The sequence below is a fragment of the Balaenoptera borealis genome (assembly GCF_965194805.1).
Source record: "Balaenoptera borealis genome assembly, chromosome: 5".
Taxonomy (NCBI): domain Eukaryota; kingdom Metazoa; phylum Chordata; class Mammalia; order Artiodactyla; family Balaenopteridae; genus Balaenoptera; species Balaenoptera borealis.
In genome coordinates, this window is record NC_138862.1 from 136,891,701 (window position 1) to 136,909,870 (window position 18,170).

The 18,170-nt window shown below is 45.4% G+C and overlaps 1 protein-coding gene across 2 annotated transcripts in view; it reads right to left on the reverse strand.

The window, feature by feature from the left end:
- The window catches only part of RFTN1 (raftlin, lipid raft linker 1), a 205,793-nt gene that overhangs the window by 180,950 nt on the left and 6,673 nt on the right, over window positions 1-18,170 (reverse strand). For both annotated transcript variants that reach the window (XM_082392724.1, XM_082392723.1), the window contains exon 2: window positions 1,109-1,261. In XM_082392724.1, the coding sequence (XP_082248850.1) occupies window positions 1,109-1,253 (145 nt within the window). In that variant the 5' untranslated portion in view covers window positions 1,254-1,261. The remainder of the gene's footprint in view (window positions 1-1,108; window positions 1,262-18,170) is intronic.

An 18,170-nucleotide genomic window follows, 5' to 3' on the forward strand; every position in this document is an offset into this window, starting at 1 on the left:
CTGCAGAGACGCCCAGCTGCCCATCCCTCTCGGGGCTCAGGAAGCATCTGGAACTTCAGCACGAAGGTGGTCGGGCAGAAGCAGTGGAGGAGGAGGGAGCTGGGGTAGTGATGCCAGCAACCCAACTGGAGCTGGACGTGCTAAGAGCTTCAGAACACCTGTCACCTCTCCTGATCCTCGGCGCTGCCCTGTGAGCTGGTCTGTGTGTGCCCACTTCACAGACGAGGACACTGCAGGCCCAGCTGCCCCACAGCAGAGCCAGGGCTCAAATCCACGACTCGGAGGGCTTTTCCCATGAATTCTCTTCTCTTACTAGAAGATTAACATATTCACAGAAGCCCGGGGAGAAAGTTAGTCTTAACATGTCTCTATTAGGAAGCTCCTGGTTTGGGCTCATGGCTTCCAGGGGTCCCCCACAAGGAAGAACGTTCTCTTCCTCTTCCGAAAACATAGTTTACATGTTTCCGACTTACAGTTAGAGCCTGCTGAGTTTTTCAGTGTGTATGAGTCTTGGAAACCAGGACGGGCCGCGTGCTTTTCCCACAGCACCACCCCAACTCTCTGTATACAGTTGGTGCTCAGCAAATGCTCGGGATGAAAACACTGACCCTCACTCGTCAGTCACCCGGGGGCCACTGGGACACCGGGGTGAGGCAGGGCCAAGCCCGCTGGACGAGCAGTCTGGAAAGACGCCAGCGGACAAGGGGCGGGGAGACCTGGGTGGGTGGGCAGACGACCACGCGGACAGACGGCGACTGTCCTCTTCCGCGCTTCTTGTCATAAAACAGTTTGCAAAGGAGCGGGCCCAGGGCCAAATGCAACCCACCCACGTGTACTCTTTGGCTCACACCCGGTTTTAATTTGTTACAATTTAAATTAGTTGCTAGCTTTCAAAACAATGAAAGATTTCACCTAAAAATCTGGATTTCTGAGCACAGGCCCTTCTCAACAGGCCCACCCTTTGCAGTTCGCCTCCCAACGCCCCCCACCCCGGCCCCCGGCCCCCGTTCCCCCCCACCAGCGTGTCCTGAGCAGCCCCTCCAGCGCTGATTGGGCCGAAGCCCTGTCAAGCCCCCCACCCCTGGGTTGGGCTGAGCCCCGTCCTCACCGGCGCTCAGGGTGGTGAACTCCAGAAAGCGGTACTCATAGGACACGTCTATCTTGGTTTCCACCTGGGGTCTCTTCAACGTCGAATAGATATTTCCAGGCCGTTTGTCATCGCGTTTCTCTAACTTGTTCAATCCGCAACCCATTTCAGCAGCTGCCAGCAAAAGGAGAAAAACGGGGGGATGATTTTCTTCTTCCTGAGATGTTTTTACACACCGTAGTATAAACGACCCCATCATTTCCCTGAAGAACACATACAGGACCTCAGCCTGGCTGAAATCTAGAGCACAGTTCAACCCATGAACACCGGAGGCTCTACACTCAGGCTGCCTTCTCTCGCTGATAAGATACCATTACCAGCCAGCCTGTGATTCTGAAATGACATCCAAAACATACTGTTTTACAGAACGAAAAGACAATCCTCCGAATGGGAGAAAATATTTGCAAATGAAGCAACTGACAAAGGATTAATCTCCAAAATATACAAGCAGCTCATGCAGCTCAATATCAAAAAAACAAACAACCTAATCCAAAAATGGGCAGAAGACCTAAACAGACATTTCTCCAAAGAAGATATACAGATTGCCAACAAACACATGAAAGGATGCTCAGTATCACTAATCATTAGAGAAACGCACATCAAAACTACAATGAGGTATCACCTCACATCAGTCAGAATGGCCATCATCAAAATATCTACAAACAGTAAATGCTGGAGAGGGTGTGGAGAAAAGGGAACCCTCTTGCACTGTTGGTGGGAATGTAAATTGATACAGCCACTATGGAGAACAGTATGGAGGTTCCTTAAAAAACTAAAAATAGAATTACTATATGACCCAGCAATCCCGCTACTGGGCATATACCCTGAGAAAACCATAATTCAAAAAGAGTCATGCACCACAATGTTCATTGCAGCACTATTTACAATAACCAGGACATGGGAGCAACCTAAGTGTCCATCGACAGATGAACGGATAAAGAAGATGTGGCACATATATACAATGGAATACTACTCAGCCATAAAAAGAAACGAAATTGAGTTATTTGTAGTGAGGTGGATGGACTTAGAGACTGTCATACAGAGTGAAGTAAGTCAGAAAGAGAAAAATAAATACCGTATGCTAACACATATATATGGAATCTAAAAAAAAAAGGTTCTGAAGAAACTAGGGGTAGGACAGGAATAAAGACGCAGATGTAGAGAATGTAGAGAATGGACTTGAGGACACGGGGAGGGGGAAGGGTAAGCTGGGACGAAGTGAGAGAGTGGCATGGACATATATACACTACCAAATGTGAAATGATAGCTAGGGGGAAGCAGCCGCATAGCACAGGGAGATCAGCTCGGTGCTTTGTGACCACCTAGAGGGGTGGGATAGGGAGGGTGGGAGGGAGGGAGACGCAAGGGTATATGGGGATATATGTATACGTCTAGCTGATTCACTCTGTTATAAAGCAGAAACTAACACACCATTGTAAAGCAATTATACTCCAATAAAGATGTTAAAAAAAAATACTGTTTTATATCATTTTTCTCCCCATCTGAGGAAAATAACACCTCAGAGTGCCTCAGTTCCACTATACTCTGTATACATGATTTAAAATGGGATCTAAAAAGCAATACAAGTGCATCATGGTATCAGCCCATCTGAAAAAAAGACAAGAGAGGTGTCGCTCCGCTGTGGTTTCTAAGAGGGGATAATAAGTTGTTACGATTTCCAAAGTCCTTTCTACCCTCAACAGTAATTGTTTAGACAGGATTTTACATTCAAAAAAACACCTCTCAAAGTAGATGCTGGTACTTTTACAGGCCTCGTCTAAAAAGTCCCTGTTTATTCCTTTTTTAGACCAAACCACAGGAACAGAGCAATTCTTCCAGACTCAGAGTCATTTGAGACCAAAATGAAAACTGGCTGAACACTAAGAGAGGGCCGCAGAAATTGGAAGCAGAATCCACGTGTATCGGAGCAAAGATCCGTGGCTGCGGTTTGGAAAGAAAACGGAGAAATGTTAATACGATGTGCATACGAGGGAGGGTCGGCTGAGCTTCCAGGGGATTAAAAACAATGAATGTTCTCTGTTTATTTAGGCAGAATGACATTCATGAAACGACTTTTTATCCACTCCCCAGACTTCAGCGGGAGATATTTTCCCTTTTGTGACTGAGCCTGGCTAAGTTCCCTCCTCTCTGGGGCACCGGTGCTGCCATCAGAACGTATTTCACAAATATATTAACTGGTCAAGAATATCACAAACAGAAACGTGGTGGCCACTTCCTTTTTGAGATAAGAATTTCCGTTGGCTCAATCCATTCACAAGGTACCCAGCTTCCTCCGGCAACTTGGCCAGCTCCAAAAAAACAAGATGAACCGCACAAAAGCAACGAGGCCGGGGAGGGAGGGAACAGGCTGATGAAGTGACAACCAGGCTATATTTGCAGTAATTAAAAGAAGTCTGGAAGGATGGATGAGAACAGGAAGGCTTACTTATGCCTTAATAAGGGAACATTAGTGTCCAAAGGGCCAGAGCAGACATGATTTATGTGCAATCTGCATGAACTGATTACTTGTAAAATACTCTGCAGTTCTGCAGATATAATAGCTGATAGGCACAGAGGCTGCATATTTAACTGCTAAAAAGCAAGCCGCCTGGCATCCGCTGGGGCAAAGCAGAAGCAGACAGGGAGGCCCCTAGGTACTGGGGAACAGGTAACCTGGTGAGATAAGTACTATCACTGCCAGAACAGAACTGGAAATGACCCAAAGGCTTACCAGTCACTCACTCGTCTTCCTCCCTACAAAGGACTGAGCATTTGCGGACCTCCAAGAAAAAAAAACCCTTCCTCAAAAATCTTCCCATTCTTGCTATCCTATTAGTTAAATTCTAGCATTAGAGAGTCATTCCTTTGAGAACACCCTACCTCAGCATCGCCTTTGAAACCGCAAATATCTCCCTGGGACGGGCAACAAACCAAGCTCCTGGTAGCCACTAACACTTTAGTATGATTTAATTTCTTCTCTCAAGGACAGGTTCCCGCACAGCATAAAAAAAGGAGGAGAGGATTATCAGGATGAGTAAGATAGTCCCAGACAAATTTGGGGCTGCAGGGAGGCATGCCAGCAAGTATCAGAAAAACTCCCAATTCATAACTTTGAATTTAAGGTTTTAATCAGACTATCCCAAACCAGAGGTCCAAGGTCACTCCAAAGGGCACTGTGCTTGTCTCACAGGACACAGCGAGACCCTGGGAAATCATCTATGTGATCAGACACTGTACCAGCCAGGTGCAAAACTGTACTATCAGTGAATCCTTGAGGTCTCAAATTTTAGGGCATGCAACCCTGGTTAAGCCACTGCTTCTAAAGCACAGTTCTCTCTGGGAAGGGAATCATGGTGAAGCCGTTGCCAGCCACCAAAAGCTTCGTGTGAATTTGTTCCTCTTACTCGTTCGTGTTAGGGCCCTACCTTGCTTGCTACTGGCACATTTGCTTTCCTCCTAGTTCCTTCCTGCATTCTTCCACCAACCCCACCCCTGTCAAAATAGGAAAGACTTTTACATCACTCCAAAAATGTCTCTTCCCGTCCCTACTGTGCTCAAACAAGTCACAAAATCTAGCTTACAAAAAGAAGGAAAACTAAGATATAAGAGTGCCTTACATGATTATCTACATTTTGTAAACTTCACTGTTTCCAATGCGAGGTTCCCAAACCCTGGTTGTATTAGAATCCCACAAGAAGCTGGGGCAGAGGCTGGATTATGGGCCTTGGAGGGCAGTGAGAGGTGGAGGAGGAGGAAGGAGTGAAGGGCACAGCCTCACCGGATGCCGGCAGATGGGGCTGGCGTAGCTGCACATCCCCCTCACAGACAATCAGGGAGGGTCTCAGGGGTCAAGGTAGGGCAGAAGGTAAACGGTAAGTGTGATGGTTTTTTTTTTTTTTTTAAACATCTTTATTGAAGTATAATTGCCTTACAATGGTGTGTTAGCTTCTGCTTTATAACAAAGTGAATCAGTTATACACATACAATACGTTCCCATATCTCTTCCCTCTTGCATCTCCCTCCCTCCCACCCTCCCCACCCCACCCCTCTAGGTGGTCACAAAGCACCGAGCTGATCTCCCTGTGCTATGTGGCTGCTTCCCACTAGCTATCTATTTTACATTTGGTAGTGTATATATGTCCATGACACTCTCTTACCCTGTCACATCTCACCCCACCCCCTCCCCATATCCTCAAGTCCATTCTCTAGTAGGTCTGTGTCTTTATTCCCGTCTTGCCACTAGGTTCTTCATGGCTTTTTTTCTTTTTTTTCCTTAGATTCCATATATATGTGTTAGCATACTGTATTTGTTTTTATCTTTCTGACTTACTTCACTCTGTATGACAGACTCTAACTCCATCCACCTCATTACAAATACCTCCATTTCATTTCTTTTTATGGCTGAGTAATATTCCATTGTATATATGTGCCACATCTTCTTTATCCATTCATCTGTCGATGGACATTTAGGTTGCTTCCATGTCCTGGCTATTGTAAATAGAGCTGCAATGAACATTTTGGTACATGACTCTTTTTGAACTATGGTTTTCTCAGGGTATATGCCCAGTAGTGGGATTGCTGGGTCGTATGGTAGTTCTATTTGTAGTTTTTTAAGGAACCTCCATACTGTTCTCCATAGTGGCTGTATCAATTTACATTCCCACCAACACTGCAAGAGGGTTCCCTTTCCTCCACACCCTCTCCAGCATTTATTGTTTCTAGATTTTTTGATGATGGCCATTCTGACTGGTGTGAGATGATATCTCATTGTAGTTTTGATTTGCATTTCTCTAATGATTAATGATGTTGAGCATTCTTTCATGTGTCTGTTGGCAATCTGTATATCTTCTTTGGAGAAATGTCTATTTAGGTCTTCTGCCCATTTTTGGATTGGGTTGTTCGTTTTTTTGTTATTGAGCTGCATGAGCTGCTTGTAAATCTTGGAGATTAATCCTTTGTCAGTTGCTTCATTTGCAAATATTTTCTCCCATTCTGAGGGTTGTCTTTTGGTCTTGTTTATGGTTTCCTTTGCTGTGCAAAAGCTTTTAAGTTTCATTAGGTCCCATTTGTTTATTTGTGTTCTTATTTCCATTTCTCTGGGAGCTAGGTCAAAAAGAATCTTGCTGTGATGTATGTCATAGAGTGTTCTGCCTATGTTTTCCTCTAAGAGTTTGATAGTGTCTGGCCTTACATTCAGGTCTTTCACCCATTTTGAGTTTATTTTTGTGCATGGTGTCAGGGAGTGTTCTAATTTCATACTTTTACATGTATCTGTCCAATTTTCCCAGCACCACTTATTGAAGAGGCTGTCTTTTCTCCGCTGTATATTCTTGCCTCCTTTATCAAAGATAAGGTGACCATATGTGTGTGGGTTTATCTCTGGGCTTTCTATCCTGTTCCATTGATCTATATTTCTGTTTTTGTGCCAGTACCAAACTGTCTTGATTACTGTAGCTTTGTAATATAGTCTGAAGTCAGGGAGCCTGATTCCCCCAGCTCCATTTTTCGTTCTCAAGATTGCTTTGGCTATTCGGGGTCTTTTGTGTTTCCATACAAATTTTGAGACTTTTTGTTCTAGTTCTGTGAAAAATGCCATTGGTAGTTTGATAGGGATTGCATTGAATCTGTAGATGGCTTTGGGTAGTAGAGTCATTTTCACAATGTTGATTCTTCCAATCCAGGAACATGGTATATCTCTCCATCTATTTGTATCATCTTTAATTTCTTTCATCAGTGTCTTATAATTTTCTGCATACAGGTCTTTTGTCTCCTTAGGTAGGTTTATTCCTAGATATTTTATTCTTTTTGTTGCAATGGTAAACGGGAGTGTTTTCTTAATTTCACTTTCAGATTTTTCGTCATTAGTGTATAGAAATGCAAGAGATTTCTGTGCATTAATTTTGTATCCTGCTACTTTACCAAATTCATTGATTAGCTCTAGGAGTTTTCTGGTAGCATCTTTAGGATTCTCTATGTATAGTATCATGTCATCTGCAAATAGTGACAGCTTTACTTCTTCTTTTCCGATTTGGATTCCTTTTATTTCTTTGTCTTCTCTGATTGCTGTGGCTAACACTTCCAAAACTATGTTGAATAATAGTGGTGACAGTGGGCAACCTTGTCTTGTTCCTGATCTTAGTGGAAATGGTTTCAGTTTTTCACCATTGAGGACAATGTTGGCTGTGGGTTTGTCATATATGGCCTTTATTATGTTGAGGAAAGTTCCCTCTATGCCTACTTTCTGCAGGGCTTTTATCATAAATGGGTGTTGAATTTTGTTGAAAGATTTCTCTGCATCTATTGAGATGATCATATGCTTTTTCTCCTTCAATTTGTTAATATGGTGTATCACATTGATTGATTTGCGTATATTGAAGAATCCTTGCATTCCTGGGATAAACCCCACTTGATCATGGTGTATGATCCTTTTAATGTGCTGTTGGATTCTGTTTGCTAGTATTTTGTTGAGGATTTTTGCATCTATGTTCATCAGTGATATTGGCCTGTAGTTTTCTTTCTTTGTGACATCTTTGTCTGGTTTTGGTATCAGGATGATGGTGGCCTTGTAGAATGAGTTGGGGAGTGTTCCTCCCTCTGCAATATTTTGGAAGAGTTTGAGAAGGCTAGGTGTTAGCTCTTCTCTAAATGTTTGATAGAATTCACCTGTGAAGCCATCTGGTCCTGGGCTTTTGTTTGTTGGAAGGTTTTTAATCACTGTTTCAATTTCAGTGCTTGTGATTGGTCTGTTCATATTTTCTATTTATTCTTGGTTCAGTCTCAGAAGGTTGTGCTTTTCTAAGAATCTGTCCATTTCTTCCAGGTTGTCCATTTTATTGGCATAGAGTTGCTTGTAGTAATCTCTCATGATCTTTTGTATTTCTGCAGTGTCAGTGGTTACTTCTCCTTTTTCATTTCTAATTCTATTGATTTGAGTCTTCTCCCTTTTTCTCTTGATGAGTCTGGCTAATGGTTTATCAATTTTGTTTATCTTCTCAAAGAACCAGCTTTTAGTTTCATTGATTTTTGCTATTGTTCCCTTCATTTCTTTTTCATTTATTTCTGACCTGATCTTTATAATTTCTTTCCTTCTGCTGGCTTTGGGGTTTTTTTGTTCTTCTTCCTCTAATTGCTTTAGGTGCAAGGTTAGGTTGTTTATTCGAGATATTTCCTGTTTCTTGAGGTAGGCTTGTATTGCTATAAACTTCCCTCTTAGCACTGCTTTTGCTGCGTCCCATAGGTTTTGGGTCGTCGTATCTCCATTGTCATTTGTTTCTAGGTATTTTTTGATTTCCCCTTTGATTTCTTCAGTGATCACTTCGTTATTAAGCAGTGTATTGTGTAGCCTCCATGTGTCTGTATTTTTTACAGATCTTTTCCTGTAATTGATATCTAGTCTCATAGCGTTGTGGTCGGAAAAGATACTTGATACGATTTCAATTTTCTTAAATTTACCAAGGCTTGATTTGTGACCCAAGATATGATCTATCCTGGAGAATGTTCCATGAGCACTTGAGAAAAATGTGTATTCTGTTGTTTTTGGGTGGAATGTCCTATAAATATCAATTAAGTCCATCTTGTTTAATGTATCATTTAAAGCTTGTGTTTCCTTATTTATTTTCACTTTGGATGATCTGTCCATTGGTGAAAGTGGGGTGTTAAAGTCCCCTACTATGATTGTGTTGCTGTCGATTTCCCCTTTTATGGCTGTTAGTATTTGCCTTATGTATTGAGGTGCTCCTATGTTGGGTGCATAGATATTTACAATTGTTATACCTTCCTCTTGGATCGATCCCTTGATCATTATATAGTGTCCTTCTTTGTCTCTTGTAATAGTCTTTATTTTAAAGTCTATTTTGTCTGATATGAGAATTGCTACTCCAGCTTTCTTTTGATTTCCATTTGCATGGAATATCTTTTTCCATCCACTCACTTTCAGTCTATATGTGTCTCTAGGTCTGAAGTGGGTCTCTTGTAGACAGCATATATATAGGTCTTGTTTTAGTATCCATTCAGCCAGCCTGTGTCTTTTGGTGGGAGCATTTAATCCATTTACATTCAAGGTAATTATCGATATGTATGTTCCTATTCCCATTTTCTTAAATGTTTTGGGTTTGTTATTGTAGGTGTTTTCCTTCTCTTGTGTTTCTTGCCTAGAGAAGTTCCCTTAGCATTTGTTGTAAAGCTGGTTTGGTGGTGCTGAACTCTCTCAGCTTTTGCTTGTCTGTAAAGGTTTTAATTTCTCCATCACATCTGAATGAGATCCTTGCTGGGTAGAGTAATCTTGGTTGTAGGTTTTTCTCCTTCATCACTTTAAGTATATCCTGCCACTCCCTTCTGGCTTGCAGAGTTTCTGCTGAAAGATCAGATGTTAACCTTATGGGGATTCCCTTGTGTGTTATTTGCTGTCTTTCCCTTGCTGCCTTTAATATGTTTTCCTTATATTTAATTTTTGACAGTTTGATTAATATGTGTCTTGGCGTGTTTCTCCTTGGGTTTATCCTGTATGGGACTCTCTGTGCTTCCAGGACTTGATTAACTATTTCCTTTCCCATATTAGGGAAGTTTTCAACTATAATCTCTTCAAATATTTTCTCAGTCCCTTTCTTTTTCTCTTCTTCTTCTGGGACCCCTATAATTCGAATGTTGGTGCGTTTAATGTTGTCCCAGAGGTCTCTGAGACTGTCCTCAGTTCTTTTCATTCTTTTTTCTTTATCCTGCTCTGCAGTAGTTATTTCCACCATTTTATCTTCCAGGTCACTTATCCTTTCTTCTGCCTCAGTTATTCTGCTATTGATCCCATCTAGAGTATTTTTAATTTCATTTATTATGTTTTTCATCATTGCTTGGTTCCTCTTTAGTTCTTCTACGTCCTTGTTAAATGTTTCTTGCATTTTGTCTATTCTATTTCCAAGATTTTGGATCATCCTTACTATCATTATTCTGAATTCTTTTTCAGGTAGACTACCTATTTCCTCTTCATTTGTTAAATCTGGCGTTTTTTGACCCTGCTCCTTCATCTGCTGTGTGTTTTTCTGTCATCTCATTTTGCTTATCTTACTGTGTTTGGGGTCTCCTTTTCACAGGCTGCAGGTTCGTAGTTCCCGTTGTTTTTGGTATCTGTCCCCAGTGGCTAAGGTTGGTTCAGTGGGTTGTGTAGGCTTCCTGGTGGAGGGAACTAGTGCCTGAGTTCTGGTGGATGAGGCTGGATCTTGTCTTTCTGGTGGGCACGTCCACGTCTGGTGGTGTATTTTGGGGTGTCTGTGGCCTTATTATGATTTTAGGCAGCCTCTCTGCTAATGGATGGGGCTGTGTTCCTGTCTTGCTAGTTGTTTGGCATAGGGTGTCCAGCACTGTAGCTTGCTGGTCGTTGAGTGAAGCTGGGTCTTGATGTTGAGATGGAGATCTCTGAGAGATTTTCGCCGTTTGGTATTATGTGGAGCTGGGAGGTCTCTTGTGGACCAGTGTCCTGAAGTTGGCTCTCCCACCTCAGAGGCACGGCCCTGATGCCTGGCTGGAGCACCAAGAGCCTTTCGTCCACACGGCTCAGAGTAAAAGGGAGAAAAAATAGAAAGAAAGAAAGAAAGAGGCTATAATATAGTGAAGTAAAATAAAGCTATTATAAAGCAGAGCTATACAGACAAAATCTCACCCAGAAGCGTATACATATACACTCACAAAAAAAAGGAAAAGGGGAAAAATTAATATATCCTGCTCCGAAAGTCCACCTCCTGAATTTGGGATGATTCATTGTCTATTCAGGTATTCAACAGATGCAGGCACATCAAGTTGTTTGTGGAGTTTTAATCCGCTGCTTCTGAGGCTGCTGGGAGAGATTTCCCCTCCTCGTCTCTGTTCGCACAGCTCCTGGGGATCAGCTTTGGATTTGGACCCGCCTCTGCGTGTAGGTCACCTGAGGGCGTCTGTTCCCCGCCCAGACAGGACGGGGTTAAAGGAGCAGCTGCTTCGGGGGCTCTGGCTCACCCAGGCCGCGGGGAGGGAGGGGTACGGAGGAGGCGGGGCGAGCCTGCGGCGTCAGAGGCCGGCGTGACGTTGCAGCAGCCTGAGGTGCGCGGTGCGTTCTCCCGGGGAAGTTGTCCCTGGATCACGGGACCCTGGCAGTGGCGGGCTGCACGGGCTCCCGGGAGGGGCGGTGTGGAGAGTGACCTGTGCTTGCACACAGGCTTTTTGGAGGCGGCAGCAGCAGCCACAGCGTCTCACGCCCGTCTCTGGGGTCCGCGCTGATCGCTGCGGCTCGCGCCCGTCTGTGGAGCTTGTTTAGGCGGCGCTCTGAATCCCCTCTCCTTGCGCGCCGTGAAACAAAGAGGCAAGAAAAAGTCTCTTGCCTCTTCGGCAGCTGCTGACTTTTTCCCGGACTCCCTACCAGCCAGCTGTGGTGCGCTAACCCCTTCAGGCTGTGTTCACGCCGCCAGCCCCAGTCCTCTCCCTGCGATCCGACCGAAGCCGAGCCTCAGCTCCCAGCCCCGCCCGCCCCGGCGGGGGAGCAGACAAGCCTCTCGGGCTGGTGAGCGCTGCTCGGCGCCGAGCCTCTGTGCGGGAGTCTCTCCGTTTTTCCCTCTGCGCCCCTGTTGCTGTGGGATCCGCGCTGTTAGCCGCGGCTCGCGCCCGTCTCTGGAGTTCGTTTAGGCGGCGCTCTGAATCCCCTATCCTCGCGCACCAGGAAACAAAGAGGGAAGAAAAAGTCTCTTGCCTCTTCGGCAGCTGCAGACTTTTTCCCGGACTCCCTCCCGGCTAGCTGTGGTGCACTAACCCCTTCAGGCTGTGTTCACGCCGACAACCCCAGTCCTCTCCCTGCGATCCGACCAAAGCCCAAGCCTCAGCTCCCAGCCCCGCCCGCCCCGGCGGGGGAGCAGACAAGCTTTTCGGGCTGGTGAGCGCTGCTCGTTGCCGAGCCTCTGTGCAGGAATCTCTCCGCTTTGCCCTCCGCACCCCTGTGGCTGCGCTCTCTTCCGTGGCTCCGAAGCTTCCCCCCTCTGAGTGTGATGGTTTTTTAATGTGACCCCCAAATCCTTTGACACTCCTGCCATCGAGAGGTGGGGCCTATGTCACCTCCCCTGAATCTGGGCTCTGTGACTGCTTGCTATAGAAAGTGCCAGATGATGCGGTGCCAGCTTCTGGACCTGAGCCTTAAGAAACTGGGAGCATCCACTGCCTGACTCTTGGGACCCAGCCACCATGCCATGAGGAAGCTCAAGCAGCCCCGAAGAGAGTCCCATGTACGGAGGAATCCACAGCCAGCACCAACTTGCCAGCCATCGTGCCACGGAGCTGCCTTGGAAGACAAGCCTCTGCCTCAGTCAAGGCACTGATACCACGTGGAGCAGAAATGAGCTGTTTCCACCAAGACCTGCCACATCGGCAGATTCCTGAGCAAACTACACCATTGTTGCTGTTTTAGGCCTCTAAGTTTTGGCGTGATTCATCATACAATAGGTAACCTCTACACCAAGTTTGCTCCAAACAACCACAGCCAGCTGCCTCCTTGGCCAAGCCTGCAGTCAGGGGCCTGCTTCAGCCACTCACGCTGGGAGGACATCTGGGGTGTTTCCAGTTTGGGTCGATTCTAAAAAAAGTGGCTGTAAACATTCACGTAGAAGTTCTGATGTGGACATAAGTTTTCATTTCTCTAGGGCAATACCTAGGGGTGGGATTGCTGGGTTACACGGTAAGTACAGGATCCTGTTAATGAATAACACACTCAGGGTGGCCAGATGCTGACCCACGAGAGGCACGGTGGAAGGTGAGACCCTCTGAGATTCCACGGATTTAGCCCCTCCACCCCCTGCTCACCCTGGGGCATCAGCTCACTGGGAGGGAATCATGACCAGCAGTGCTATTCATGCCTATTTCTCCTTTCGCTATTGTCTGCTTTTGTAAAGGACACTTGCTAAAAATCACCTGTTTGTGATGACATTTTTCCAGTACTTTCCTATGGCCCATCCAACCCCCATAGCTCTGCCCTTCCAAATTCCTATAGTCACTTCACATTGACACCTATGGAAACCAGGTTACTTGTTTTATGTGTGAGTTGATGGTTGGATCAGCTTTGATTATTTGACAGTCACACAGGAGGGTTTTTTCTTCTTTTTACGTCTTTATCTTCCCAAAAGACATCCCTGCACCCACGTGCATGGGTCTCTCTAGCATCAAGGCACCAAGAAAAACCATCCAAGAGGTCTTCACAGGTAGAAGAAAGAGAGGAGGTCTTTCCCCGCTCCTATGGTGAGACAGTGGGAAAAGAGCCAAAATATCCTTATAGTTCTTCAGCAGAAACTGGCTAAACGTTATTAGGACTGGAGACAAACTGTGGAAGAAAATAAGGTAAACCACCGGGGGTTTCTGAGACCCACTACAAGGAGAGGCCATTTGCAAATGACCTGGAAGCAAAGATCCCTCAACTGGTGACACTCTGGAAAAATCGATTCTTTCTGAATCAAGCCTAGAAGGAGGTGCGTCTTTGGTATATGTGGGCCCAGTTTCATGCAGGAACTGTCAGCTCCATGAGGGAGAGAATTCATGTTCCAAGTTCATGCATTCATTCATCCAATGCACATTTATTATGGCCTCTTTTGAGTCACGCCCTCAATTAGGAAATACAAAAATGGAAAGACCAGGTCCTATCCTCAAGGCGATCACAGGTGAAGGAGAAGGAAGACAATGAAGAAATACACGAGGTACAGTGAGGCTGGTTGTTCTAGAAGTCTGGGCGGGGTGCAGGGCATTCGGAGAAAACTGCTGTGATATAAAACAGAGGGCACATCCCCATAGACTTGGTTCCAGAAAAAGCTCATCAGCCATGGGGCACGATGTTCTGTGTCATTTTAAATGTTGAAATGTTTGAATTTTTTATTTTAAAGTAGTTCTAATTGGGTTTTGAAATACTTCTCCAGATGCAGGTAAAACACTGGAAAACCACTTCAAAAAGGATCACCTCCTTAAACAATTATTTTTCAGCTGGGGTTTAAAAAAATCCCTCAGTTTAAAGGTTGATTTTTACTATCAACTAGCATGCACACATTTAAATAATGGGGGCAATAAATGTAGTTATATTTTCAAATACAAATTAGTTTCATTAAGAGTGAGCCCTCATTTACCACACTTGCTGCTAATCTGAGGCAGACTGTAAAGCTAATTTTCACAACTGCCAACAGCTCATGACAAGCAACCAGAGATGGGGCAATTATACGCAATGATGCTGGATCAGCTGGCAAACTCATTCTTTATTTCTCCACTCAAATCCTATATTTAAAGACTCGAGTGTGTTTATTACATCATTCAGGCACCCAAAGTAGGAACTGGTGATCCAAATTAAGAAGTTTTTACATGATAAGAACATCTCTCTCCACCCAGAAATGTAAATGAAAACTTGAAAATCCAATCAGCTGTACGGATGGTGTCAAATCTTGATATCCTACAAACTAAGACAGAAACCCAAGGATAACTAAAACTGAGCCATTGAAAGTATTCCTGATTCAATGCCAAGAAAAAGAACAATCTGTATGAAATGGGGTTATTTTATGGTGCTACTTTTTTTAAGTGTCTATGTGTGTATCTGTATATGAAAATCCACGTATTTTTTTTAACTGGCAGGTTAAATAAAGATATTCACAGAACTTTCCTCTGGGTCACGAGGTGATGGGAGGCATTCTCTTTATGGTTTTCTATATTTTCAAGTTTTCTGTGTTGCATGTGCATTACGTTTCCTAGTTGAAGACAACAAGATGTATCACGGCCAGCCTGCAAGATATCCCTCAATAATCCTCCCGTTCACCAGTGGTCCCCTCCTCTACTGAACAGGGCTGACCTGTGTAGTCAGTAGGATATGTCCCTGGGGGAAGCCTGCTGCCACATTGTAAGAACACTCTATTAACCCCGTGGAGAAGCCCCCAGGGCAGGGAACTGAGGCCTCCAACCAACAGCCACGACGAACTCAACACTCAAGTGGGAGCATCCCTCAGCTCCAGAACAGCCTTCAGCCCAGCCAGCATCTTGACCACAATCTCGTGAGAGGCCCTGAGTCAGAACCACCCAGCTCAGCTGCTTCTGGATTTCTAACTCACAGAAGCCCTGCGAGATAATAAACATTCATTACTATTTTCGTTTGCCAAGTTTGTGGGTGATATGTTACACAGCAGGAGATAAGGCATACGAGAGGTATTTACATTATCAAAGGAAAACACTCGGTGGAGACTGATCCAGACCACCTTTCTTCTCTCCCACTAGCCTCCATCACAACCACCCTTAAATAAAACAGCCTCCCCTCAGAAGAACTTACTACTCAAAGTGTGGTCCTCAGACCAGGAGCAATGGCACTCCTGGGATCAGCCCACCCAGGCCTGCTTAACCAGAATCCACTTTTACACACACGATTCATCAAAGTCTGAATCACAGTAAAGCTTGAGAAAGCCTGGACCATGGCGGTGGTTCTCAATCTTGGCTGCAAGCTGGAATCACCTGGACAGCTGTTTTGATGTCCAGATGCCCAGGCATTTGGGGTGGGGCCCAAGCATCATTTTTAAGACACCCTCCAAGTGATTCTAACTGATATCCAGGATTGAGAATCAACACCCTCAGAGCAAACCCTGTCTTTTCCCACTCCTGATCCTCTCCAATCTCCTAACACCCAGGACGCAGGGGCCCAGGGTCTCTCTTAGGCCGTTTAGCCAGGGCTGAGGACCACAGTCTAGAAGAACATGGTCTTGCTGACCCCCTTGGTTCCACCCCTGCATCACCTGAATCTCTCTGGACCTCATACCCTCCCTTCCCAGGCTCTCTGCTGTCATCCCAAACACAAGTGCACCCCCAAATTTCTATCTCCAGCCTCCTTCTGTCTCTCTCTTCAAATTACTTTCACTACCAACCACCGCAAACATATGGATAAGGATAAAAAAAATGAGACATCTCTGTACCCACTACCCTGATTTAACAAATGCTGATATTTTATTTGCTCACATCTTTTGTTTTTGTAGAAATACAACTTTTGGGGTGCAGCCCTCATTCCTGTCCCTTTGTCCCGTCTTTCTGTCCCTGCTCCTTATCCTGTACACACTACATATAATACCCAGAACAATACAGGGCAAAGGTTCTGACACTTTCCAGGTCATGGCACCCCCAGTGTCCCTATACGTTTTTTCACAGCACCCCCAGGCTAAAAGCAATACCCACAGCTCGATTTATTAAGTAGTCAGGTCCAAACAAATTGATAATTATGTATAAACAACTTAGCAGCCTTTTGAAAGAACAGAATACACAAACTGAAAAAAAAATTTTTCCTGCATCCTTAAATTACCATAATTACTTACTACTGGGATGTGTGCATCCATTTGGCACTGGGAAACTTCTCGAACCTCAGAATCACACTGGACACCACCACCCTCATCTCCTGTTCAACAATGATCTTCTTAGCAACCACCCCAAATGCAGCTTTGCAAAGATATGACATCATCAAAAGGAAGTGGTGGCCTTTGATGTTGATCCTGTGAACTACCTCGGGCTAGTAGTGAGGGTGGCATCCAACATGCAAGTACCACTTGCTGCGGTGCCTTGGGGTGCCTTAGTACAGAGTTTGGGAACCTCCAATACAGGGAGGCATGTAGGCTCAAAAAAGTTCCATAACTGCATCATCTCCCCCTTAGCTGTCAGATTCCCCTCCCAGCCTGACTGCTCTCCAGCTCCAGCAGACATGCCCACAGACCCGTTCCGACATCTTCACCTGGAACTTTCCTGGCACTTCTAGATGAATATGCCCCAAAGAGAACACAACACCCTGCCCCAAAAGCCTGTTCTTCCTCCTGGGTTTCTTGTGTGTATGTGTGTCCTTATGTAGATATCTACAGAGAGAGAAGTTGGGGCCGATTTGTTTTAAAGGACTTGTCTTTGGACTTGGAGGTTGGCAAGTCCAAAATCTATAGCACAGGCCAGAAGGCCAAAGGCCCAGGGAAGAGGTGATGGTGCAGAGCTGAGCCCCAGGCCCATCTGGAGGCAGAACTCCTTCCTCCTCGGGAGACCTCAGTCTTCTAAGGCCTCGGACTAGTTGGATGAGGCCCGCCCATATTATGGAGGGTGATTCAAATGTTAATCACATCTTTAAAAATACCCCATGGCAACACCTAGACTGCTGTTTGACAAAAAACTGGGTACCCCCGCAGTAGCCAATTTGATACATAAAATTAACCATCACGCCCTCCTTCACTGAGCACTTAGTAGGTGCAAGGCACTGTTCCAAGTGCCAGGGATACCGAAGTGAAACAGAGACAAAGACCAAAACAAAACAAGACAAGAACAACCCCGCCCTCGTGGACCTTACTTTCAGGAGCAGAGAGACAGACACTAGACACATAAAAATAATGAATGAAGTTCAAGTTTAAAAGTATGTCCCATAAAGACAAGTAAGGCAGAGAGGAGCATTAGCAAGTACAGGGGAGGGCACAATTTTAAAAAAAAACAGCGTGATCAGGGAAGACCTCCCCCAGAAGGTGACGGCGAGCAGAGTCCTGAGGAAGGTGACAGGGCGAGCACTGGGATGAGGGAGCAGGTGGCCACAAGTGCAAACAGGCCGGGATGTCCTGGACCTGCCCGGGGAGGTGGGGCAGCCTGGGCGGCCATGGTCAGGACGCTGGCTTTGTCCCCAGTGAGATGGGAGCCCTCGGAGGGTTTCGAGCCCCGAGGGAGACACGATCACTCTGACCCTGGGAACAGGGAGACCAGGTGGTGATGAGGTGTGAGCAGAGGTCAAATTCTGGATACGTTTTGAAGGTAGGAAGTGAGATTTCTTAGTGGTTTGGAGACAGGGCATGAGAAAAAGAGGGCATGCAAGACCCCTCTCAGGTTTGTGGCCTGAGCACCTGTAAAGCTGCAGTGGCCACCTCCCAAGACAGGGACGCCGTGGAAGGAGCAGTTGGGCCAGAGGAGACCGGAGTTTGTTCTGGATGCGTTAACTCCATCCAAGGGGAGGTGGGGTGGACAGCCCGATGGGCCAGTCCACAGCTCAAGGGAGAGAGCTCTG